Source organism: Amphiprion ocellaris, chromosome 7 (genome assembly GCF_022539595.1).
Source record: "Amphiprion ocellaris isolate individual 3 ecotype Okinawa chromosome 7, ASM2253959v1, whole genome shotgun sequence".
NCBI classification, from domain to species: domain Eukaryota; kingdom Metazoa; phylum Chordata; class Actinopteri; family Pomacentridae; genus Amphiprion; species Amphiprion ocellaris.
The window spans coordinates 28,315,371-28,341,009 of NC_072772.1; the positions used below are offsets into that span (position 1 = coordinate 28,315,371).

The window sequence follows — 25,639 nt, forward strand, 5'->3', positions numbered from 1 at the left end:
AAATGTCGCCCCCTCACGACTGGAGTGTGTACTGCAAGTCACAAGAACTAGCTATAGTGAGCCACCTAGTGGTGAGTTTCAGGCATTGCAAAATCCTGCAACTATGGCACAGGACAGTTTTCTACCTTTACTCTGAAGCAAGCAGTGAATATTCCTACAACACTGGCTAACATTACCTATAAGTTCTATAAATGTTTTTTTAAAAAAAAAAATCTTCTAAGAATATTTCTATTTATTTTTTTCATAATGTTTCTCACCTGAGACATAATGTTTTAACTGGAACATTCAGAACATGTTTGGAGGATGTTGTCAAACTATATTATATTATAACAAAGGAAAAGCATTCTCAACATTGAAAAAATGTTTTCCAGATATTATTAGAGTTTCAGATGACAGAATGTTTTTATAAAACGTTCCTGCAATGTGACATATTAACAAAGATGGAATGTTTTGCCTGTAATATTCTGATGATGTTTTGGGGTTTACAACCTCCAAGACAAATTTACAAGCGACAAAACACTTTTACAAGTTCGAAAACACTTTTACAAGTCCGAAAACACTTTTACAAATCCAAATGTAACCGGAAAGGGAATGTCCCAACTCAGGGGTTGAAGCGGAAGTGACGACGAGGAGCGGCTAATGCAACGGACAACGAGCGGGTGATGTTTTGCCTGTTTTGTGGGGAACATATAAACCGATTGACGCGGTTTTGTTTTTCGTGTGGTCGGTCTTTAGAGTGTTTAAATGGCACAGATCAGACCGACAGAGTGCATTAGCCACTCCTCGTCATCACTTCCGCTTCAGCCCCGGAGTTGGGACATTCCCTTTCCGGTTACATTTAGATTTGTAAAAGTGTTTTCAGACTTGTAAAAGTGTTTTCGAACTTGTAAAAGTGTTTTCGAACTTGTAAATTTGTCTTGGAGGTTGTAAAAGTGTTTTGCATTATGTAAAAGTGTTTTTGGATTTGTAAAAGTGTTTTGTTTTGGGGACTGTGGTCATGAACACATTACAGAACATTCTGACATAAAACACTCCAACAATGTTACATAATACTAAAGGTATGACATTCTCAATGCAAAATCTGCAAAATGAAGGAGGAGATTTGTAGAATGTCTTTAGAATTAGTCCTTTCAGAATATCATTTTGGGAACTATAAAAAAAATTGCAAGAAATTAGAAAATTAAACTTCTGAAAACATTTTTAGCAGCAATCAGCAACAAAAACCAAAATTACTTAATTTCCCGCATTCCATTGAATTCATGGACCAGACTGTGCTTGTTTTCTGCACCGATTTAAGGTAGATATGCCTTTACGTGAAGGAAAATATGGGTGACAATACAAATGATACAGAACAAAATTATACAAAATATTTTATTAAACTATATCTGTTCTTTTTAGCATAAGAGAAAAAATAATTAGGTTTTTCCATCTCAAATCATCAGGGGCCTGCTGCTCAACCACTTCTGGTTTGTTTTAAATTGTATCTAAATAATGATTTATGGATCATTTAAAGTGGCATTTGTGAAGTTTTAGATTGATATATCAACTTTCCAATTGCCAGTCAAACCACTTTCATCATGTTTTCGATATTTGTCGACCCCCAGAGAGTAAATGAGGTCGTCAATGCTGGCTTGTGGAATGTTTTCTCATTCATCCTGAAGGGCTTAAGTTGGCAAATTCAACCAGCGCTTCACGTGGCACATTATCTGCCATATGTACCATCTGAAACTATTTTGTAGACAACAAAATGGTGGCATTGTGGACATTTATTTACCTGATCCTATGGTCCAGTCTGTTCTCATCTTTCCCTTGTCATCCGTGGCATCCATTGTGAATAAAGCTACATTTTAAGGTGGCATTTTATAGTCATCGGTTCAAGAAGTGTCTATGTGCTGGTCACACTATTTAATCATTGTCCTTTAAGTCCACATGTGACCCGTGTGGATTAATTCTGTGGATTAACTATGAGGTTGAGAATTTGTCCCCAGTTGAGCAACTTAAAAACCTTTTGTCCACCATTGGCTAAATTTAACCCTTCAGGTCACATCCATATTGTTGGAGTAAACAAAAGATCAAAAGCTGTTGTGCCTATGGGTTCTAGCAGTTTTTCTGCTTCTTTCATGTTTTTATTGAAAGGGATGTGTTTGCCTCAAACATCTTCACCAGATGTTCACCTTCACACCACTGTGGCTTAGAATTTTAAACTGAATTGAAAATTGCAGCACCACTGTTGCTATTTTAATGACAACTGTGCTTTTCCTATTATGATAAGTTAAAATATCTGCTAAGAAAAAGGTTTTAAAAAAATGTTAAGCAGCTTTAATGGTATCATGTCATTATGGTATAAACACATCACAACCTATAATTTAACATAACTCTGATGCAAATTGCAATACTGCATGTTCAGGTCTCTTTTCAGTGAAATTCATGTACATGTGGTGTTTTGTGTATGCTAGAAGACACATTATGAGTGAAAGAATTTAGATAATGTTGAGTGAAGTTGGGACTTCAATCACCTACACATTTGAAAGGAAGCAATGATGCAGGTTTTAGTGCTAGAAAGGATTATTTTACTACATTTTACTCTGATACATACAGTTGAGTTTTTAGGGATTATGCTCAGTGACCAACCACAGACTTCAAAAACTAATGACCACCTTCTTATGTTTTGTTTTAAGGTTCTATGCGACATAAATTGGTATTCAAAGCAATTAACTGGTTCAATGTTACACCTTAGGTGCAATTTTGTATACATTTCCCACGCTGTGATGTTAATTCATAGTGGGAACAGTCCTTGTTAATATCATAGTATTGATCTTAGCCACGTGTGACTTTACAGTTGTGTCTGTAATGAGGGCGTTTCCATTCATCAGTCAGTCTAAACACTGTGTAAACGCAGTAAATGTGAGAAAGTGGAGAACAAATATACAGTTTTATGGATTTTGTTGTGAATGATTCCAGCTCTTGCAGCCAAAATGAAACTTCTTGTTCCAGTGTTTGACTAAATCTTGCATCATCGGGGAAAGATTCTGGGTTGGACAAAACAAAGAGGCTTCAGAGCACCACAACCTTTGCTTGTACTGTACAGTACGCACTCAGAGGAGCCATTTTGATACATCAATATCTTATTAGGATGCTGCTTGACAGTGGTACATAAAGTGTAATAATGTTTTACATTCACAAAGGTGAGGTGCACTCGTGCTTTAAGTGCTGTCAGAGCTATTGAAGAAACACCACAGTGATTTGTTGTTGTAGTTTTTGTTGTAAACATGCACCACTACTTGCTCTTAAAAAGAATTATAAATATGAATCAACACCTCTCTGACACTGTAGTCACAAAAACTGAGCGGCACAAGCTTCACAGATATAGGATTTCACTGCAGAGAAGTGCATTTAATGGCAGACCTAAGAAGCAGTGTCTTTCACTCGAATTGAAGACAGATTTTATGATATTTTCTCCAAGCTGTGGAATACCTACTTTTATTTCATATCACAGTGTCTAGAAAGTAGCAGGCTTTGTTTTGCGTATTTCAGTTTCTCTTCTGGCTTAAATAAATCCAATAAATAAATCAATTTTTAAGTCACATCTGAAAATTTTTGCATGAATTTTAACTATGTAAAAAAAAATTAAATACTGCAAGTAGCTTTTGGTGGCAATTCATTTGGAAGGAATCTTAACCCTTGTGTTGTCCTGTGGGTCAAAATTGACCCATTTTAAATTTTGAAAATGTGGGAAAAAAGCATATTTTCACTGTGAAACTTCTGATGTCCACATTTTCAACATTTTTGGGAAATCTTTGAACATTTTTTGGTGGTAAAAAGAAATGTTACAAATGTTTCTTCAGAATATTCACAAAAAACACCAAAATCCAGTGAATTTCGCTGGATTTTGGTTGATTTTTTGTTAATGTTTTTAAGGAAAATATTAGAAGTTTTACTAATATGTACGTAATCACTTCAGATATTTTTCGGATTTTTTTTTAGGAAGATTTATGCTCATTTTTTGAAAATATTTACAAGGATTTTCTTGCCAAATTCGGGGGATTTTTTTTTTAAATAAAGCTTTTAAGAAATTATTGGATTTTCTTCCTGAAGGTTTTAGAAATTTTGAGAAATGTGGGGAATTTTTTTGCTGAATTTTTGGATTTTTTTCAGACAAGGAAACAGTATTTTTTGGTGCCTGTAAATGAGGACAACAGGAGGGTTAATGTTGTAAAATACGGTGTTAAAATCCATCGTTTCCAGGTCCAGTGAGTATCTAAAACTCAGAATTGAGAATGCACATATTTTAGTTTCATGGGCACCACAGAAGTGTGATCTAATCCTTAGTATTTTTGCCTGCATTTATGAGATTACTTTTTGTGTTTAATCTTGATTCAACATGCTAATTTTTCATACATGTTCATATGAATTTTCATTTATGCCACTGGGTGGCTGTAGCTTTGGATTTTACAGCACAAAATTTTTTAAAGAGGAGAAACAGCAGCAGAGGAAGGCAACCATCCTTCCTTTATATTTCAACATAAAAGCCAAACACACTTGAAGAACAGTCACTTTACTTTGGCACACGTACAGTATGACCACACATTTGCTGTGCAATGTACAAAAGTTAAAATTTCACATTACATAACACATTGTATGCAGGCGAAGGCATCCATGAATGAGACACCGAGGCACGAAAATGCACTTACAGCTAACCGAATAACCCTACAGCAACACAAGTGCATCCTCTGTTCACAATCATCTGACATCTACACACTCGAAGGACTTTAAAGGCGTCATCATGGAAATATATGGAAAAGGCCTTCATCCCACTCTTCCTCTTGTGCAGGATCAAGGCTGTTCTCATCAGGTGGTTTAATGCCTGTACATTCGGTTTGCAGTCCTTGAGTTTCTAGTCAGAAGTCTTTATCTTCAGAGGATGAAATCACCATGACCTCCCGGCTCTTAAAGTCCCACACAGCTGTGAGATGGAAGGCCATATTGGAGAAAACCACGAGATACTCAAACAGAGCAAAAAATGTATAACCTGTTAAAAGAAACAAGGATAAATGATAAACATGTTTTGAAATGCAATTTTGTGTGACTGCTAATATGACAAATAGGTATTTACCTTTAAAGCAGTACACAATACTTTGAAAAGTGATTTAATACTTACTCCCTGATTCACAGTACATGTTGTGTTTCCAGTAAAAGAATCCAGCAAAAGCACAGAAGCACACGTTGAGAAGTAAGAAACGCACTTTCCAATGGTGAGACTTGGCATCCTTTAAAAATGACAAATAAAAAAAATCACTTCACTGGAATGAAATGCTGCAAATAACATGATAAATTTCAGCATGCAGTGGCTGATTTGCCATATCTCACCTCAGGACTTAATGAATATTTCTTAATAGCCTTCCATAAACGGCAGGTGATCAACATGTAGATTAGGGAACTGACAATGAACAGGACAAAACCTTCTTTATGTACAACTAAGGAGCAAAAGAGAAAAGGGAGAAGGGAAAATTTGTAAAGGACAGAAATTATAATCATTTGTTCAACTTCTAATCAATGTATCAATCTGCTGTTTGACTATGCATGTTCTGTAGAGATATAGAGTTGAAAAAGGAAGTAAAATTTTACTTGCAATTTCCATAAACCATCAAAACTAATCTAATATTCTCTCCAGCTGTGTGAAGGTAAATAAAGGCTACAGTGAGAGATTCAAAGAGAAAACAAATATTTGAATAAAGCCTCTCCCAAAGAGCAAACAAAACCTGTTTTACTCACAGTACGTCTCACTGGATGACACGTATGTGAGGAGCAGGAGGCCGAGGTTTTCAGAAATGGAAAAGGCCAAGTTCAAGCAGCTGAGCGAACTCTCAGGGAACCTCGCGGCAAAACGTGTCTTATAAAACTTAAAGTAGGTGAACGCCACCAGGAGCCTCGGTGCGGAGTGCAGTCCGATGCAGAACCGCCATATGTGGCACTCTGGGCTGAGGCTTATAGAGGCACTAATGGAAGGCAGGTAATTGGGAACCTGAAGGAGACAATGTTTTGATTTTAGATAAAAAGATGAAAACAAAATTATAACTATTACAAATTACACAACATAGAAAGCTTACTTAGTACCCTATGGAAGGACCAATTCCAATTAATTGCACTGCTTTATACATCTGTAAATATCTATCTACTTGCACACCAGGCAGATGGTATTTGACTACACTATTGCACTATCCATTGCATTGTATTGCCTTTCTGTCTATGTCCTGTACGTATGGCAGAATTGACAATAAAGTTGACTTTGACTTGACTTTATGCAATAGATCCAAACTAGGAAAATTGAACAGGAGACGAAAACATGGCTAAACATTTGCCAAACAAGGTCACTACCTGGCAGTGAGTTCCAGTAGCATCCTCAAAATGAAAAACAGAGGATATGAGGACACATGTTATCAGTCCAAGCAGTGGGAGGCACACGGTGGCCAGAACACAGGTGGCGAATGACACCCTGATGACCAGGGGCCTCTCGTGGCCAAAGATGTTTGAGCCTTGTAGCATCTTAGACTGAAACAGTGGAAACGTCTGATTTAAAAACATCTCCAGAGGAAATACTGCACCTGGGATTTACAGCTGAGCTCATTCCGAATATGTACATGCACTTACACATTCTGATTCTTACACATGCATGCATACTAAACCTGTAAAGTCTGAATTGCACCTACCTCCACTCTGTTTACTGTTTACCAATAATTTCTCCTCCACCCCACGCGCAGGCAAAACAATAGCTACCCTACAACAATAACAGTCACTACATCGGGCTGCGCGATGGAGATGAGTCCTCCAGATACCATAAGCTGTGGATCGATCATCCAGAAATCTCAAACATTTTTTATTTGCATTCACGACATTTCTGCTGCCGGTTGATGCACGCAGGCCTGCGGATGCAACATCCTCCTTGCGGCGGGCAGCAGAAGGAAACAGGGAGGAGGTGGAGGACCGAGCAGCACCCGGAAGAGAAAGTGAGAGAGCTGGAGATGCTTCGGTGGAAATAATGCACTGACCACATGCTGGATTATGTCTCAGTGATTGGCCAAATGAGCGATTTGGAGAAAATGAGCGCAAACGTGCGCTTCAGGCTTCGTTGTGTAGGTGGGAGCTCTCCGTGGTGCTGGAGCGCAGCAAACAAAGGACCGATTTATTTATTTTTCCCTCCCAGAGCGCAATTAAAGACAGACTGAACACGTGTGTAACTTGCAGTTTGTGTGAATGGGGTGAACATGTGCCCGTCTATCAGGACTTGTTCCGTCCATCTGCTGCTCCGCCTCTATTTTCAGTCACTTGGCGGCTCTGCGCAGGACAACATCTCAAACTCATGACTGCTGAATTCACCATCAGCCTGCTGTTTAAAAATCATCTACAGCGCATGCAGCTTGTTTGCAGCAGAGCAGCTCAAATGTTCCTTGGATCGATATAATTTGCAAGATGAAACGATGGAGAATCCAAACTTTACTTCCCTTGTTTCTGTGTGCCAGTATTTTGCCAAGTAAGTTTCATTTCATTTCCAGTTTATCTAACGTTTCTCTGCATAAAATTGGCTGGTTTTATTGCCTGCAATCAAAAGTGCCTGCTGCCTTTGGTTACTTACATTTTGCATGAAAAAAAAGCAAACTACATTTGAGAAAGAGAACAAAAAATCACTGTATTTTTTGAACAATTTGCATAAAATCTTGTCCTCATCAGCTGCATTTTATTTTATTAATGTCCTTGTTTTTATATCTTATAGATCATCTGATCCTTCTCTGATTTCCATCCTTCCTCCACTCAGAATCCATAAACTTGCAGCCAGTTGTTGAGGGATTTTGCTCTCATCATAATCCCACCAGCCTTCTTTGTATCCAGCTCAGAGGCTTTGCAGAAACAGCAATTCAGGGTTAACATCTGGCTACCCCCAAATCCATTGTTGATGCTGGAAACAAGCTCAAGTTGGACTATAAATTACAGCGTTTGCATTTTGAAACTGTTATTACATCTTCCTGGTTGTTTCCTTGGTGAATTAGAGATATGATTACAGAATAATTCAATTATAAAACATGAAAAATTACTTTAAAAGATGGCTGAGCACATTCTAGTATCGCTGTTTTCAGGAAATGTTTAAATTCCCTGCTTAGGCTCACTTTGATAGTCGTATGTTGTGTGTCCAGTGGATTAAATCAACACATGTTATGCTCCACAAAGGCAGCCTTAGTACAGGAAGTCTCTGCTGGTACACGATGACAGATTTGCCTGATCTCTTACTGGAGCTTTACAGAAGGGCAATCTAGCTTGACATCCTCTCCTTTGTCCCCTTTTACCATCTGCCATTCGTTCACATTCTCTGACTCACATGTTTCTCCTCATCTTCACCTCAGCAGGAATCAGCTGCTGTACATGTCACTGGCCAGGAAACTAACTGGACAAATAATCATCAGACCATAGTGTCCATTCAAGGAAATACTTCATTTTTCTTGTTGTATGTCATCGGTGTTTCTCTTCCTGCCCTAGTTTGTTGGTGTGCTCATGGGAAATACGCTCAGAAGCTCCTGAATGATTTGTTCACCAACTACACCAGCGCTCTGAGGCCTGTGGAGGACACAGACACCATCTTGAATGTGACTCTGCAGGTTACACTGTCGCAAATCATCGACATGGTAAAACAGCCCAGTGTCAGCACAAAGATTGCGAAAATGATCCGTGCAGATACCCACACATTAATATCACATCTCTAATTCCACTCTGATCTTAATAGTGTTTAATCCCCTTCTTGCTGTTGTCATCATTTCTCATAATTCTCACTGTTTCACAGGATGAGCGAAACCAAATTTTGACTGCATATTTATGGATACGGCAAGTGTGGGTTGATGCACACCTCACATGGGATAAAGATGATTACGATGGACTCGATACCATCCGCATACCTAGTAGTTATGTATGGAGACCTGATATAGTCCTATATAACAAGTAGGTCGGACTGGTATTGGGTTAATCATTTGAGTATTGACTCAGGATGCAGTTTTTTTGGTCAGTATTGAAGGCACAAGCTGGACATTTCTTGAAGCAGTTATTTATAGGAGTTTCCAGGCCTCTTGTCTGCTTTTTATACCCAAGTAATGTGACTTTAACAGTCCATCTGATAAGAAAAGCAACAACCACGATGATGATGATGATGATGATGATGATGATGATGATGATGATGATGATGATGATGATGATGATGATGATGATGATGATGATGATGATGATGATGAGTCTGGTGACAACCTGTGGGCTAACCATGAACTGACAAAAAAAAAAAGCAGATGTTGCATTCAGAAAAGTTATAAAACGCAGACAAAATACTGAGGAACGAGCACAACTCTCCATAATGTGTTGACTCTGTTCTCAGTTGGTGTACTTGTGCCTTTGTTTCCTGATCAAGTGTCTTTTTCAAATGATTCTGAAGCAAATGAAGTTAGATCCATTGGCCGTGAATGAGAGAAGTGTTTCTCTAAATTCTTTTTCCATGCAAGTGTTCTTTGTTTTCCAGTGCAGACGATCATTTCACAGGCCCCATGGACACCAATGTGGTGATCCGACACGATGGCCAGATAATGTGGGATTCCCCGGCCATCACCAAGAGCTCGTGCAGAGTAGACGTTTCTTTCTTCCCCTTTGACGCTCAGCAGTGCAGGTTCACTTACGGCTCCTGGACCTACAACGGCAACCAGCTGGACATCCTGAATGCCATGGATAGCGCCGACTTGGCCGACCTGGTGGAGAACGTGGAGTGGGAGGTGCTCGGGATGCCGGCTAAGAGGAACATTATTCTGTACGGCTGCTGCGCTGAGCCCTACCCAGATGTTACCTACACACTGAAACTCAAAAGAAGAGCTTCGTTCTACGTTTTCAACCTGCTCATACCGTGTGTGATGATCTCTTTTCTGGCTCCGCTGGGCTTCTACCTGCCGGCTGACTCTGGAGAGAAGGTTTCGTTGGGCGTCACCGTCATGCTGGCGCTCACCGTCTTTCAGCTTTTGGTTGCAGAGATCATGCCGCCTTCTGAGAGTGTGCCGCTTATTGGTGAGTTCAAATGACTACCTGTCAGGACTGTATCCTGCAACTCTGTGTGTTGATTTCCTTGTCTTGTTTCTCCAAAATGTTCATTATTCTGTTTGTATTATTTGTCTGTTATCCATCTGCTATCTCCCATCCCTCTCATCCCCACTCTCACCCCAACCAGTGGAGGCAGATGGCCGCCTTCCCTGAGCCTGGTTCTGTGGAAGGGTTGTTCTGTCGAAAGGCAACTTTGGATTGTTTGGTTCTCTGTTCCATGTTTATAATATGTGAAGTGCTATGAGATGCCATATGTTGTGAATTTGCGCTACATAAATAAAACTGAATTGAAAATTGTTTCCTTCCGCAGGTAAATATTACATTGCAACAATGACCATGATCACAGCCTCCACTGCTCTGACCATCTTCATCATGAACATACACTACTGTGGCCCAGACGCCGAGCCTGTCCCCAGGTGGGCCAAGAAAGTCATTCTGCAGTACTTGGCCAGGATGTGCTTTGTTTATGAAGTTGGGGAGAACTGCATGTCACCACAGCCAGAGAAACCAGAGCCTCCGCCTGTAAAGAACACCAACTGCACCATGAATGGCCAGGCAGGACCAAGCAGGGAGGAGTGCGCCTTCAAAATGGAGAAAGAACAAGAGAGAGTGGCCTCCGTGACCACAGAGGAGAGAGAAGACTTGGATCAGATGATGAGTCCGATCGGCTCAATAGGGAGGAACCCAACCAGCCACTACAGCACCTGGAAGAACGGCATTTTCATGAGCATGGACAACGGAGACTCAACAGGTCCGAGGAGATACAGGAAGGGAGGAGTGAGCGACGGAGAGAGAAAAGACAGAGAGAATCTCTGCAACAGCCAAAGCAATGAGAAGCAGCTGCTGCGTAACATCGAGTACATAGCCAACTGTTACAGGGATCAGAGAGCCACACAGAAACGGACGGGGGAGTGGAAGAAGGTGGCCAAAGTTTTAGATCGCTTCTTCATGTGGATATTTTTCATTATGGTGTTTCTAATGAGCCTTCTCATCATGGGAAAAGTCATCTAATTCTAGTACAATCCAGACGTCAAATGGTGTACATAACACAGAGATTATTACAGAAAGTATTATAGAGTAATTTCATTAACATTTAGAATTACAAACATCTTAGAGATGGTACATCCTGAAGGACATGTCACTTTATACTGCAGTTTTATGTAAGAGTAGAATTAGATCTTTGATAGACTTGGAGTTTTTGAGTTTTGTTACTAACAACATGTGCCCCAGTGCTGTGTGAAATTTATTACACTCAACCAAGAAATAACAAGCTTGTTGGCAACGCAATACTTTTTTAATGATGGAATTTTCACAACGGTTCATTTTTGTGTTTTTCTTTAAATAAAATCCCAATTAGCTTTTTTTTTTTTTTTTTACATATAGAAGCATATATTTCTTTTCATCAAGGGATTTACAAAATCCCAAACTTTAGTAATAAATAAGAAATCCACTTTGCTGACCAAATTTTGAATATTAACTCATAAACTTGTACAGTACAGAATGATGTTAATGAAACATGTTCTGTTGTTGCCTGAGAGAGTGGCACCAGGCTTAGATTGAGGGGATTCTTTTTTATCTGACGGATCTAATTTAATTTTGAAAATAAATACAAAAATACACACACACACACACACACACACACACACACACACACACACACACACACACACACACACACACACACACACACACACACACACACACACACACACACACACACTGGCATGAGCCTGCATTATTTATATTCAGCGTTTTCAGAAACACAATCAGGTAAAGTTCTGCAAAAAAAAAAAGAAAAAGAAAAACAATCAGACTAAGAGAAAACAACATCTCATTGTAACTCTCATGGATTATCCGTTAAATCCCTGGAGTGCAGCCATTTGCTTTGCTGTTGATGGGCATTATCCCTGGTCTTTATGTTGCAAAATGGGATATTTCTCTTTAATCTGACTGACAAAGGAGAATAGATGGACTGCTTAATCAACAAAATTGCACTGGAACAAAATTTGATTTGAAAGATGTTAAAAATGCACTAAAATGCACCGACACATGCAGAGAAGTGTAGAACTTAATGACACAACTGGATCCGGATTATTAAGGCTCATGTGGACAGTACAAAGATGAAAACGGCATAGCTACAATTTTTCTCATTTAGAAATATATTAAGTAAAACCTGCAAATGTATGCTGCCAGGGACCAGATTCTGTTGTGTGGAAGACAATCATTTCTAGTTGACAGTGTTGCCGTATAACAAAAAAGAACAAGAGTCATTACTATAATGTGAAATGAGTAATATTTTAAAAAATCAAAAAGATCACATAAGTACAGTTCCAACACAAATAGAATGTACTAATCTTATCATTAACAAATGTTGAACAAATTCATTTATTCATGAAATCAGCTACTCTGCATTTTATAAACAAAACTGTATTCATATTAGAGGGGCATAAAATGGAGGCTGAATAACTAAAATGACCATGGGGAGGTTTCCTAAATTAAAATTAAACAATGCATGGCATTATATAAACAATAGCATCAGACTTTTTGTATTGTGTTGTTGTACAGAAGTGATCACTGACAACTTTTTTTAGAGTTTCCGCCCTGGGTAATAGCTCTTTATTACATGGCAGAAAACATCAGCATAAAGTATGCAAAATAATTTCACAAATTAAGATGTTATTGGTTTTGCAATAATCAAAATTAGTTAGAGAACACAAACCAGACTTCCATAGCATTTCTAGACCAGAGGCTGAAACAGAGCTGCGGTTGCACATATGTGTATGACTATCTGTTGAACGACACAAACTAGTATTGTCACTCATTCTTATTTCTTCATGCTTCTCAGTGACAATCTGTTGTGTTGACTTCAGAAGTCTGACAACTGCAATGTAACTAAACACCGAATTATTGTTTCCACTGGAGCAGATACATACAGGCTTTAAAACGAGTGTAATGAGTGAACATAATTTACCATGCATGTCCTAATGTTCAAACCTCGGTATGAATAGGAGACTAGATTGGAGTCAATTTTCTCTGCAGTATCTGGGTGATTTTATGGCGTAATGATTTCGTCTGCATTCCATAAATGATTGGATTTAAATTAGCAGGAACAACGTGAAACAAAATATATGCAATCTTCCTTAAATCGGGGTACTTTGGGAAACGATGCAATATGATTGTTAAAAACCCTGACAAGAGCATGATGAGGTAAAGAACGAGGTGGCTCGCACAGGTTTGCAGAGCTCTGTTATTCAACTCCTTGTTTTTCCTCATCCAACATATAAGAGCTATTCTGAAATAGGTGATGCCGATGCCTCCGATTGAACAAGAGAACAGCAGCACAGTGAAAACGAGTCCGTAGATGTTGTTAATAGAGACGTCTTCACAGGAAAGCTTGAACAGTGATGCGTTGTCACAATAAGCATTTTGTATTACTGATCTGCAGCGAGACAGCCTCACCGTGAGACCAATCAGAACAGAAACGAGCACTAAGGAGACTCCCCATGCAGTTGCTGACAGCCCGACTACAGTTCTGGTGGTCATAATTGAGCTGTACCTCAAGGGGTGACATATGGCCACGTATCTGTCGATTGCCATGATGACCAGAATCATATGTGAGGCTGATCCGAACGTGTGGCTGTGAAAAGCCTGAGCCACACACTGGTTGTAGGTGATGAACCGCTCTGTAGAAATGATGTGAGCCATCAGCCGAGGCAGCAGGACTGTGTTGCCTATCAGGTCGTTGATGGACAGGTTGCAGAAGAGAATGTACATCGGCTGGTGCAAGCTCTTCTCAGTGATGATGAGCACCAGAACTCCAACGTTGGAAAAAAGCAGGGAAAAGTAAACAAACAGCAGTAAGAAAAACAGAGGATACATGAACTCAGGAGAGATGTCAAAACCTTCGATCTCTAGGATATTGGTGGGAATAGTTGAGTTTCTTTCCATCCTGTTTAAGTTGATGGAGAATCTGAAAAAGATTAAATTCATTCATATTCTTTGTATGTACAGCAAAAATGCAAACAGAAAACACTTTTTATTGCATATTAGGGAATGTTTAAGAGCTTTTTCTAGTTCCATTTTAGTGAAAATATTACATTACAATGATGCTGACCTTCTCTCTGCACATATTTACTATAACTGCTCAACAAAACCTACGGTCAGACAGAGTCACAGTGTTGTAAGTTACCATACCTCGTCTGTGGAGGAGTGAATCCCAAGTCAGCAGCCCGATCTGGATTTCATTTATCTTCAGGACGGGCAACATTTGACATCAGTTCACTGTCTTCCGCATTTGCATTTTGTTTTGTTTTTTTGGTTGTCTTTTTTTAATCTACAAGTCCCCTTGTCAATTCCCAGATGTGTAGGCGTGGAGGTCTGTAGTGATAATTGCTGTCTTGTTTAGACTCATGTTAAAGAGTCTTGGGTGACTGAACATTCCAAACATCAATTTCAGGTCATTCTCTCCTCCTGTATCTATTTCAATCCCTCTTATCTATGTTATTTGACGATTATACAAACAGGATTTAAAATAAAAGGTTGTCAGTTTGCATTGTAATCTATATACATCTTTTTCAAGGGAGCAAGAGATGACTGAACAATCAAACATTAGAAAATAAAGAAACATGGGAAGGTGATAGAATTGGATTTTTACTCAAGCCCAAAACTCTACAGGAGTTCAAGCTCTCTTTTTGCATTTTTTTTGCTTTTTATTGGACAGTATCAGTGGAGAAGCAGACAAGAAATTGAGAAGTGGGGATGCAAAAGAGAACGACATGCAAAGCATCTTGTGTTGTGGCCTGTCATGCTGTGTGTGACCTTAACAGGGCTTCACTTGTTCACTCAAAAAATGGTAACACTGCAGTCACCGATTCTGTTGCCTTCATTTGAGTAATTTATTCACACTTTAAACGAGATAATAAAATATGTCTAAGGCTAACTTGGGGTCAAAGACTGTCCTGATGCCATTTTCTACAGTTTTGTTTGTGTTTGCTAAAGAAAAAAGACTTATTCCCACATATTCCTTTCTTAACAGCTGGACATCATCTGATTAATTCTAATAAATCAAAAAATAATTAGTCATGAAATTATTAGATTAGAGCAATGCGAGGCAAAAAAGAAAAGATTTACGTTGCCTTAATAGGTTTAAAAATTGTGAGTATAGAGTGTTATTTGCAATCAACACATAAAAAGTCGATCTACCAGGTCAAAAGACAAACTGTGGATAGTGCAACGAGGAATATGCCTTAATCATTGGATTACTGAGCAATCTAGTTGTGTTTTTTTGTATTTTCAAGTGAATAAAAACATTTAATGTATGGATATGTAAACCACTCAGTGCACCTTTATACACACTCAAACGTAAAGCAATACAAAACTGCACTAAACTCCTATATGTCACCGCTGCTTTAGGCCTCAGGCATATTAAACATTTTATGATAACAAAACTGCCAGAAACAGACGATTCAGTTTTTCAGTTTCATAGTGAGTTCCTGTTGGGATTAATATGCAGAAGCAGACCAAGCGGCCACTTACAGGATGAATCAAGTTCACCTAACTTGGCTGTGTTTAAGTCCAGCTGAACATGTAAACTCTCCAGAGAAAAGGCCTGAGACAGCAGATTCACACGATGCACTTTGCTGTGAGGCAGCACAACTGGAGAAAGAGCAAACCAAGTAATTAGAGGGTCAAATCAATTATGAAAGCAGCTCAAAGGTCCATCCTGTCCGTTTCTCAGAGGGAGATGATTAGTCTTTCCTAATGTCCTAACTGGCCTTTTGTGTGAATGAATAATGTCCTAGTTCCCTGTGGCCTGATGTGACCACATTAGCGTTCTGTTTCAATTAACGTTTCTCTGCTGAGATACATAAACAAACGTAAAAAAGCAGAATAACAATGTTTTAACACACTTTTCATAAATATTAATACATCATAACATGATTCTGTGGATATTTAACTAATACATTACAAATTAATGTAGAGAAAAAAAACCTATTTTCAGCAGAAAGCAGAGATATAGAGCAGTGCTTGAGTTTAAAATGTTTTACATAATAACACACTTGTGTTAAACATGAAAGTTCAGAAATCAAACATTTGCAAGTTTTTATGTCAAAGGCAACCTGACATAACAACGTGTAAACATTTCATTCATACGCAGCCTCCCATGGGCGTTATTAAACATCATCCTTCATTAGCAAATAAAACAGTATCTCATTAAGGACCGGAGATTTGCTGTTTGTCCAGGGATTAATTACAACGTGAGACAGTTAATAACACATCCTTTCATCATATCTCAGAGGTCCTCATTAATAAATGTGTTTTGACAAAGTAATGAGGCATGGAGCTGATGTAATTCTGCCTACTTAAAGTGTATCCAGTTACATAAGACTTTAGCAGCATTCCTTGGAGTTGAAAAGTTCCTAAAAAACATAATTTACATTATTTCTATTGCTGTGTCTGATATTGTTGTATTAATGTGATCTGAGCTGTCTTATGGCTCTCAAGATTGATATTTATAAAGATATATTCCTTTAAATAAACGTGTTTAAAAGTATGGATTTAGATTTGATGTTCCACTCTTAAAACAGATATTTTTTAATAATAATTTTAATATAATTTAATCTCTGAAACAGACATACAGTAGATTTAACATTTTAAAATCACTGTAAACTTTTGAAACATGAGAAGTCCAGCATCTTTTGCTGAAATACTACTTGATTCTATCTAAATACTGTGATTCAAATGATTACAGACTTGATGTAATGACAAATAAAAGTAAAACAGTTATTATGAGGGCTGATAACATGACACTGACATTTGTTTATGATCTAAAACAAAACTTAACTTCACTAAGAAGTGAATCGAACTTTCTTCATATCTCCTTTTTATCAAAGGTGCTCAAGAAGAAAAGTTAAAATCTGTTGTCATCAAATGTACAGATCATCAGCGAAACAAAAATTTAAAACAAATAAATAAATAAACTGTGCAGAATAAAGAGGTTGTTTTGTTTAATATGGCCTTGGCTAATCTACTGATTCTCTCTTTGTTTGATTAGAATTGCTAACAAAAGCAGCAACAGCTCTACATTTTAAACCCTGAGTCAGGCTCACAACAAATAAGTAGAATGGTGCACATTTTTCCCCCCATAGTTTCTTTTTGTGTGTGTTTTACCCATTTTCATTTTAAATTCTTCTTCATCGGTTTCCTCCATCTTGAGCCTGTCACTTATGCTTCAATCATCAATGCATGTAAACTCATCCTATTCATCAGTTTGCTGGCAATGAATTCAGTATTTTGAGGGAACTTCTACTGTAAAACTGTAATTTACTTTACATACGGAGTACAAAATGAAAAAAACAAACAAAAAACCCAAATGTGCCTTTAAAATCTAAGAACTTTGTATTTTCAGTAATCCTGATATTGCATATCTTTGCAAAGCCAACAAGAATCCCAAAGGCAAAAGGTGACGTAGACGACGTACGGTTATGGTGACATTAAATACAGTGAGACGGCCCGTTCTCAACACTTTAGGCAGCATCACTTTGAAAGTACCATGTTGTGACTTCTGTGCACACTGACTTCATTTCTGATACATTTTAACAACTGTCTCATTCATTTGAATGACAATGGAAAACAAATCTTTTGGCTTTAGTTCTGAGTTAACCTTGGACCCGTTTGTTATTCCACCAGGAGGAAAGTATCCCATATTTTTTCTGGGTATTGCGATTTATTTTTTTGGAATTTCCTGCAACCTCACCTTGCTGACTCTGATCATGCTAAGGAGGAACCTTCACAAGCCCATGTATTTCATCCTGTTCAGTCTCCCCCTCAATGATCTGATAGGAATAACTGCAATGCTGCCAAAAGTACTTTCAGATATTGTCACGGAGACACACACGGTTCACTATCCTCTGTGTGTTTTACAAGCTTTCTTGCTCCACATGTATGGTGGTGGAATACTGTTCATTCTTGCAGCAATGTCCATTGATCGATATGTTGCCATCTGCATGCCGTTACGCTACACCTCTGTTATGACTCCCAGAGTTGTTATCTGCATCATCTCCCTAGTTTGGGGTCTTGACTTTGTCTTGATTGTATCGCTGTTCTCCTTGCAGACGAGGCTTCCCAGGTGCAAATCTGTCATCATGAATGTGTTCTGTGATAATCCGTCTCTCCTGAAACTCACATGTGGGAACACGGCAGTCAATAATATCATTGGGCTGTTTAACACGGCGGTCATGCAAGCTGTGAGTGTGTCTATTCAGGCGTTTTCCTATGTTAAAATCCTGATCACATGTGTGGTTACAAGAAAATCTGAAGCAAAGACGAAAGCCGTCAACACGTGTATCGCACAGTTAGTGATACTGATCGTATTTGAAGTGGTGGGAACTTTCACTATTTTATCTCACAGGTTCAAAAATGTCTCTGCTGACTTGCAGAAGATAATGGGCATGCTCATATTTCTTGTACCTCCACTCCTGAATCCGATCGTATACGGGCTGTATACAAGTGAAATACGAACCACTCTGCTGAGAGTGTTAAAAAACAGAGTATCCTTCTAAGTTTCCGTGGAGACAACTGTACATGAAACCACAGGAATGTCATGCTCTTGAGCTCAATTCCACTTCACGGATTGTTCTGTGTGAAAGCCCTAAATCTAAATGAAAAGGCTGTTTTTTGAGTATGACAGGATTTGAGCATTTCTTTACTGATATTTTTGTTTTGACTAAATATGACTTGCTGTGAATTTAAAAAACAAAGGTGCAGCTTACTGCAATCATAAAAATGTATTTGAGCTAGTAACTTATCTAGGTAGTGATCTTTTTTTTAGCGTTTTCAGTTGGTGTGTTTGGTGCTTTGTGTTGATTAAGAAGAGCGGTCAGTATATGGAAAACATACTGCACATAGTCGAGCATGTTTTGCTGATATTTTAATTCAAGGAGTTTTAACTGACTTAAAATGCAACCTGTTATTAACTATCATCTTTCCTTTTTATTGTATGTTTAAATATTGTTTTCTGTAAAGAAGAGTGAACTTTGTAGCTCATCGTTTTAAGAATGCACATTTTCATTTACTGTGTTTCAGTTTATGTTCCATAACTATCTGGTGTCAAACAACTTCACATCTACTAATGACACTGCTTTTTTTTTTCTTTTTTTTTAAAAAAGAGGAATAATCTAAAAGAGGATGCTTTTCTATAAAAAGATGTCTGATGTTTTCCATTAATAAAATCCAGTTATTTTGAAACGTTTATCAAGTATTACTGTCATACGTGTGGGAAGCACTTGCAAAAGAAATAGAAGCTTTATTATCATTATCAAGCAGGATATGACAGCAATACAAGGCGCTCCATGACTGAAATGTGTACAGAGCAAAGAGTCTATGAGGATCTTTCAAAAATTATAAAATGCCTTTAAGAATATATTCTCTCAGAGTCTTCAAAGAGCATTTATCAAAGCTTCATGAATGTGATCTGTGCTAAAGTGCAAAGAGTGGGGATCAGATGGCATGGTGCAAGTTTGCCACCAAATGTGATGTCAAATGACTTTGTGATCGAGGACAGACTTGAAGAGACAATATTACTAAATCCATCTATCCACAATAATAATAATAATAATAATAATAATAATAATAATAATAATAATAATAATAATAATAATAATAATAGTAATAGTAATAGTAATAGTAATAGTAATAATAATAATAATAATAATAATAATAATAATAATAATAATAATAATAATAATAATAATACATTTTATTCATAAGCGCATTTCTAGACACTCAAGGACACCTGACAAAGAAAAACAAATACAACTGAATAGATAAAAACCATACATAAAGGAAAAGGGTAATTAAAGAGACTGGGCAGTCATGAACAGGTGAGGTTTGAGTCTGGATTTGAAAAGAGTCAGAGTCAATGTGACGGATGTCCGGTGGGAGTGAGATCCAGAGTTTGGGAGCAGAGCAGCTGAAAGCCCTGCTCTCTATGGTGCTGAGGCTAGTGGAGGGCACCATGAGGTGGATGGAGGAAGAGGATCTGAAAGAGCCATCCATCCATTCATCCATTATCTCCATACCGCTTAATCCTCATTTCAGTTGCAGGGATGCTGGAGCCTATCCCAGCTGACTCAGGAGAGGTCACCACTCTATCTCAGGGCTACACATAGAGACAGACAGGCACACTCACATTCACACCTACGGATAATTTAGAATCACCAGTTAACCTCTGCATGTTTTTGGGCTGTGGGGGGGGGAAGCCGGAGAACCTGGTGGAAACCCACATATGCACTGGGAGAACATGCAAACTTCACGCAGAAAGATCCCAGGCCCAGGCTGGGACACGAACCTGGAATCTTCTAGCTGTGAGGTGACAGTGCTAAGCATAGAGACACTGTCAGCCCCATCACTAAATCAATATGTCATAAATATCTCTCAAACCAGCATGTTGCTCAGCTCAGACTCTGTCTTAAGTACAGACTCATAATGTCAAGATCCAGAAAGCAATAAATAGACAATTAATACTAGAATTTTTTGAATAACAAATACACCTCAGCACACTGGCCACAAATGTTTCTCCCTTTTTGGTTTGTTATAGTATTGTGCACCTTTCGGGTAGCAGATATTAAATTTCCAGAAAGATAATTGATTAGACACACTTTAAAACCATGATTTGAGATCAGCTATGATTTTGACTCTTTCCAAATGTTTGTGTTTCTTAGAAATTAGCTTTTAGGTCACTGTTCAAAAAATCTAAAATCTGAGATCCTCTTCAGTAAATATTAGACAGTTTTGGACATTTTACAGTAGAATATCTATTAAAAATATCTGACACTGGTTTTACTGGTATGTATTCGCAGATGGAAACACTGATTGAAAATATGTCAAAGGCACTGATGCCACACACACTCCTGAATGAACCAGCAACACAGTAAAAATGTTACTTCATGTCCAAGAAGCACTTGTAAGCCGCATGAACAAATTCCCATAACCCCTCCAGTAACTTTCCAAGAGTAAAAAGCCGGTCAGTTGTTCTATGAATAAGATGAATCTGCTTTGGCAACCATTTTAACAATGCATTGCATCCATCTGCACTTTAATATTATTTAGTAGCTTTAAACAAGAGCTAAAGTCTTCAGGACATCATACAGACAGTTCACTTGTAGGTTAAAAGTTCCACAACTAAGACAAGGCTAATATTTCATGAGCCTTATCTTATATTTTCATGATTTTTTTCTTCTTTTTCTTATATTGCTTAGTTGGTAAACATCAACAAATAGTACAACAGCAACTAGTGACTGTAACAGTACAATCTGTATACAAATAGATCTCTTTCAGGTTTATTAACCTATTAAAGTACTGAGCTTAGTCAGGGAGTATTTTTCCTCGAGACTGAAACAAATCTGTTTCTTATGTCCTGCAAGTTGTTCGCATTCATCACATGAAACAGCAGAGGTTATTTCTCTCGTTTTCATGACGACAGAACACAAATGAGAGCAAAAGACAAAATGAATCACAGTAATGACAGATCATGTCAAGAGTGAATTTTTCTGGAACAGAGTCAAAAAACTATTGCAACTGTGTCTGCATATATTTATGTCTTCTAATATGCAGACTAATGTGAGCTCTGGATCTGAAATATAAGACAAAGATGGATTTTTCTCTTACAAGCTCATCAATCATCAGTGTTCAAATGAAATCATGAAAATGAGTTTTTACAAGATTTTATGTTCAAACCTACACTATATTGACAAAAGTATTGAGACAGCCCTCCTAATAACTGAATTACGATATTCCAATCACTTCCATGGCCACAGGTGTATAAAATCAAGCATCTAGGCATGCAGACTGCTTTTACAAATATTTGTGAGAGAATGGCTCACTCTCAAGAGCTCAGTGAATTCAAGCATAGTACCGTGATAGGTTGCCACCTATGCAATAAGTCCATTCATGAAATTTTCTCGATACTAATTATCGAGGAATATATGTTAGTGGTATTATAATAAAGTGGAAGCAATTGGGAACAACAGCAACTTTGGCATGAAGCGGTAGGCCACGTAAACTCACAGAGCAGGGTCAGAGGTGCACAGTGTGCAGAAATGACCAACTCTCTGCACAGTCAGTAGCTACAGACCTCCAAACCTCATGTGGCCTTCAGATTATCTCAAGAACAGTGCATAGAGAGCTTTGTGGAATGGGTTTCCATGGTCGAGTAGCTATATCCAAGCCATACATCACCAAGTGCAATGCAAAGCGTGGGATGCAGTGGTGTAAAGCAGCCACCACTGGACTCTAGAGCAGTGGAGACGTGTTCTCTGGGATGACAAACTATGCTTCTTTGTCTGGTAATCTGATGGACCAGTCTGGGTTTGGAGGCTGCCAGGGAACAGTACTTGCCTGACTGTATTGCACAAAGTGTAAAGTTTGGTGGAGGGGGGATTATGGTGTGGGCTTGTTTTTCAGGAGCTGGGCTTGGCCCCTTAGTTCCAGTGAAAGGAACTCTGAATGCTTCAGCATACCAAGACATTTTGGACAATTCCATGCTCCCAACTTTGTGGGAACAGTTTGGAGCTGACCCCTTCCTCTTCCAACATGACTGTGTACCAGTGCACAAAGCAAGATCCATAAAGACATGGATGACAGAGTCTGGTGTGGATGAACTTGACTGGCCTGCACAGAGTCCTGACCTCAACCCCATAGAACACCTTTGGGATGAATTAGAGCGGCGACTGAGAGCCAGGCCTTCTGGTCCAACATCAGTGTGTGACCTCACAAATGTGCTTCTGGAAGAATGGTCAAAAATTCCCATAAACACACTCCTAAACCTTGTGGACAGCCTTCCCAGAAGAGTTGAAGCTGTTATAGCTGCAAAGGGTGAGCCAGCTCCATATTAAACCCTATGGATTAAGAATGGTATGTCATTAAAGTTCATGTGTGTGTAAAAGCAGATGTCCCAATACCTTTGGCAATATAGTGTACATAGGGGTTGACCAACTATTCTAAGTTTTTGTTGTTTTTTTATAAATATAGTCTTGAGTAACATCCCACCAATGGCACTATCTGATATAATCAATTAGAAAATAGCCTATTAACACGACAGAGAAAATGTTGCAAAGTTGTCTTTTAATTAAACATTCTGTAAAACATAAATAAACAAAATGATTAAAAACTATTTTATTGAAGTATGTCTTGCCCTGAATTTTGAGACCAAGTTTTTTGAAAAACCCATATTGTTTGATCCCTACTTGATTGACTGAGAACACTGATTTAAAGCATCAAATAAAGATTGTTTGATAATTTACATTATCTTGATGTAAAATATTTCTCTAGTTTCTTTGGCAAAGCCACCCATTTGGTTAACAGCAAATATTTCATGTGGAGTTGTGTGGTAAAGTACACACATCATCAAAATAAAACCACAGAAAAGGTATTGGTGAGGCAAAAAGAAAAAAAATTAGAATAAAAGCATGTATCAATTGTGCACGTCCCATTACATGCAAGGACTCAGGCTCTCTTGACACAATTCTCCCCCCTTGTCTCAAGAGTCCTGTTTATCAGATATAAAATCTTGTTCATTGGTCATTACAGCACAGGGTGATGATCGGAGAACACACTGCAACAGGTAGCAAACCACACTGACATTTCATTCAATGTGTTGCACTTAATTTGAAATTGCTTGTTAATGAGAACATTTCTTTCAGGTGAAGCTACTTAAACAGTTGGCAAGATATAAGGAAAGCCAACAATATCAAAAACCTGTATAATTATGGATGGAAATTCATCTTTAAGGAATTTACTAACATTGGAAACACTGAGCTTATCAACCACACATATTTATCCAGCATTTATATTCGGAACAGTTACTTACTTATTTATTGTATTTTGCAATCTGTTGATATTAATAACTATTGCTGTAAGAAAAAAACTGCATAAGCCCATGTTTATCTTGCTGTTCAACTTGCCCATTAGTGACATGATCGGTGCCACAGCTTTTTTTCCTCAGGTACTTCTCAACATTGTGACACAGAAAAGATTGATTTCCTTTCCTGCATGTATTACTCAGGCTTTTCTCATTCATTTTTATGGCACAGGGAACTTGTTGATCTTGAGCGCTATGGCATATGACAGATACGTTGCTATATGTTGTCCACTGAGGTATAATACCATCATGACTCCACACACTTTAATGAGAATTGTGATTTCAGTATGGGTTTTGAGTTTCTCCTTTATAATTATAGTGATAATACTGACTGCACGTCTGAAAGCTTGCAGAACAAATATAGTGGATTTATACTGTAACAATCCGTCATTACTGAAACTTACCTGTGAGGACATCACTGTGAACAACTACTATGGATTTACTGCTAGTTTTGTGATTCAGGCAGGCTCTCTGTCAATACTGATGTATACATATGCACAAATCTTGCGTACCTGCGTCATGACTAATCAGAGGGATGCCAGGCAAAAAGCCATGCAGACTTGTGGTACGCATTTAGTTGTTGTCCTAATTTTACAAATCTCCACTGCCTTCACACTTATTTCTCATCGCTTGGACAGTGTGTCCCCTCTCCTGAGAAGGGCTTGTGGGGTGTCCATTCTAATTTTCCCCCCAGTTTTGGACCCAATCATATATGGACTGAAAGTCAAAGAACTGAAGCAGAGCATGTTAATGTTCTTTAAAAGAAATGTGAATGCAACGAAGTAGCCGCATCTTCATTTTGGCCTTACTATTTAATATTTTAATCTCCTTTGTTCCCAGATATGTGGGAGTGAATTTTTTTATTTCAAACAGATACAGGACAATCTAACAACAACTTACAATTCTTGTATAGTGTAATACTTTGCATGCAGACAATCTCCAAACAAAAATGCTTGTAATGCAAAGTAAATGTACACTTTTTGCATGTGTAAATTGCTTTCTGTTAACATTTATGTCTAGATATGTTTACGAGCACTACAAGGTTTTTGAACAGCTGAGGTTTTGTTTATTGGTTTCTACAGTGAGTCATTTTAGAACTGAAAGATCACCAGAATAGACAAAGAATATCATTTAGACAAAAGAAAGTCACAACAGTTGCACTTCATTCCTACGTGCAAAAATTCATTGAAACAGACATGCATGCAGTGAAATGTACTGAAGTGTAGATGTTCTGCTCTATTTGTACTATTTCATAATACAATAATGTATCTGTGCAAATATTAATGCATTTGATTTGATGATTTCTAATACATGGTGGATAAGATGAATTACAGATAAGGGAATTACTTAAATTAATGTTGAATTTGACAATGTAATAAAAGTCTGTCTGATATGTTTCTGAATGGTTTATAATCTGGTTTATAATAATATTTCATGTGCCATAACTTTGAGTGCTAATAGAAAATGAATCACAAGGTATTGTGAAGAAACAACCAATAAACAAATTGACAAGTTACACTGTTCAAAACACTGTTTACAACATAATACACTTGGGATCTAAGCAGAAGTATAAAAAAAAGCAGTAAAAGTGAAGTACAATGTAAGATA

General features: G+C 38.0%; 5 protein-coding genes across 6 annotated transcripts; 3 read left to right on the forward strand and 2 right to left on the reverse strand.

The window, feature by feature from the left end:
• Window positions 1-4,539: 4,539 nt before the first annotated feature.
• On the reverse strand, window positions 4,540-6,974 carry LOC111571520 (post-GPI attachment to proteins factor 2-like). 2 transcript variants are annotated; one of them, XM_023274721.3, is made up of 6 exons: window positions 6,708-6,970; window positions 6,376-6,549; window positions 5,773-6,022; window positions 5,368-5,474; window positions 5,159-5,267; window positions 4,540-5,029 (listed from the first exon to the last, which is right to left on the reverse strand). In XM_023274721.3, the coding sequence occupies exons 2-6, from the start codon at window positions 6,541-6,543 to the stop codon at window positions 4,899-4,901; spliced, it is 765 nt and encodes a 254-aa protein (XP_023130489.1). In that variant the 5' UTR covers window positions 6,544-6,549; window positions 6,708-6,970; the 3' UTR covers window positions 4,540-4,898. The 2 variants fall into 2 exon arrangements, with proteins under 2 accessions (XP_023130489.1, XP_023130488.1); XM_023274720.3 differs by having other exon boundaries at window positions 6,376-6,974.
• Window positions 6,975-7,033: 59 nt separating this feature from the next.
• chrna10a (cholinergic receptor, nicotinic, alpha 10a) lies at window positions 7,034-11,475 on the forward strand. Its single transcript, XM_035950240.2, has 5 exons — window positions 7,034-7,528; window positions 8,527-8,672; window positions 8,828-8,982; window positions 9,548-10,080; window positions 10,424-11,475. The coding sequence occupies exons 1-5, from the start codon at window positions 7,468-7,470 to the stop codon at window positions 11,122-11,124; spliced, it is 1,596 nt and encodes a 531-aa protein (XP_035806133.2). The 5' UTR covers window positions 7,034-7,467; the 3' UTR covers window positions 11,125-11,475.
• Window positions 11,476-13,125: 1,650 nt separating this feature from the next.
• Window positions 13,126-14,103, reverse strand: LOC111571525 (olfactory receptor 13H1-like). Its single transcript, XM_023274725.3, has one exon. It carries the CDS (start codon window positions 14,101-14,103, stop codon window positions 13,126-13,128), a length of 978 nt encoding a protein of 325 aa, XP_023130493.3.
• A 282-nt stretch (window positions 14,104-14,385) lies between these two features.
• On the forward strand, window positions 14,386-19,363 carry LOC111571524 (olfactory receptor 52B2-like). Its single transcript, XM_035950241.2, has one exon. The coding sequence runs from the start codon at window positions 17,733-17,735 to the stop codon at window positions 18,672-18,674; it is 942 nt and encodes a 313-aa protein (XP_035806134.2). The 5' UTR covers window positions 14,386-17,732; the 3' UTR covers window positions 18,675-19,363.
• Window positions 19,364-23,721: 4,358 nt separating this feature from the next.
• LOC111571533 (olfactory receptor 52B2-like) lies at window positions 23,722-25,401 on the forward strand. Its single transcript, XM_055012379.1, has one exon. The coding sequence runs from the start codon at window positions 23,879-23,881 to the stop codon at window positions 24,815-24,817; it is 939 nt and encodes a 312-aa protein (XP_054868354.1). The 5' UTR covers window positions 23,722-23,878; the 3' UTR covers window positions 24,818-25,401.
• The last annotated feature ends 238 nt before the right edge of the window (window positions 25,402-25,639 follow it).

Bases quoted from the DNA above. Each gene is read 5' to 3' on its own strand.
- LOC111571520 (XM_023274720.3), bottom strand. From the start codon at position 6,582: ATGTTTTTAAATCAGACGTTTCCACTGTTTCAGTCTAAGATGCTACAA. The intron at 5,475-5,772 runs GTGAGTAAAACA...TTTGCTCCTTAG, and splicing joins GTCATCCAGTGAGACGTACT to TTGTACATAAAGAAGGTTTT. The intron at 5,030-5,158 runs GTAAGTATTAAA...TTCTTTTAACAG, and splicing joins CATGTACTGTGAATCAGGGA to GTTATACATTTTTTGCTCTG.
- chrna10a (XM_035950240.2), top strand. From the start codon at position 7,468: ATGAAACGATGGAGAATCCAAACTTTACTTCCCTTGTTTCTGTGTGCC. The intron at 7,529-8,526 runs GTAAGTTTCATT...TTCCTGCCCTAG, and splicing joins GTGTGCCAGTATTTTGCCAA to TTTGTTGGTGTGCTCATGGG. The intron at 8,983-9,547 runs GTAGGTCGGACT...TTTGTTTTCCAG, and splicing joins GATATAGTCCTATATAACAA to TGCAGACGATCATTTCACAG.
- LOC111571525 (XM_023274725.3), bottom strand. From the start codon at position 14,103: ATGAATTTAATCTTTTTCAGATTCTCCATCAACTTAAACAGGATGGAA.
- LOC111571524 (XM_035950241.2), top strand. From the start codon at position 17,733: ATGACAATGGAAAACAAATCTTTTGGCTTTAGTTCTGAGTTAACCTTG.
- LOC111571533 (XM_055012379.1), top strand. From the start codon at position 23,879: ATGGATGGAAATTCATCTTTAAGGAATTTACTAACATTGGAAACACTG.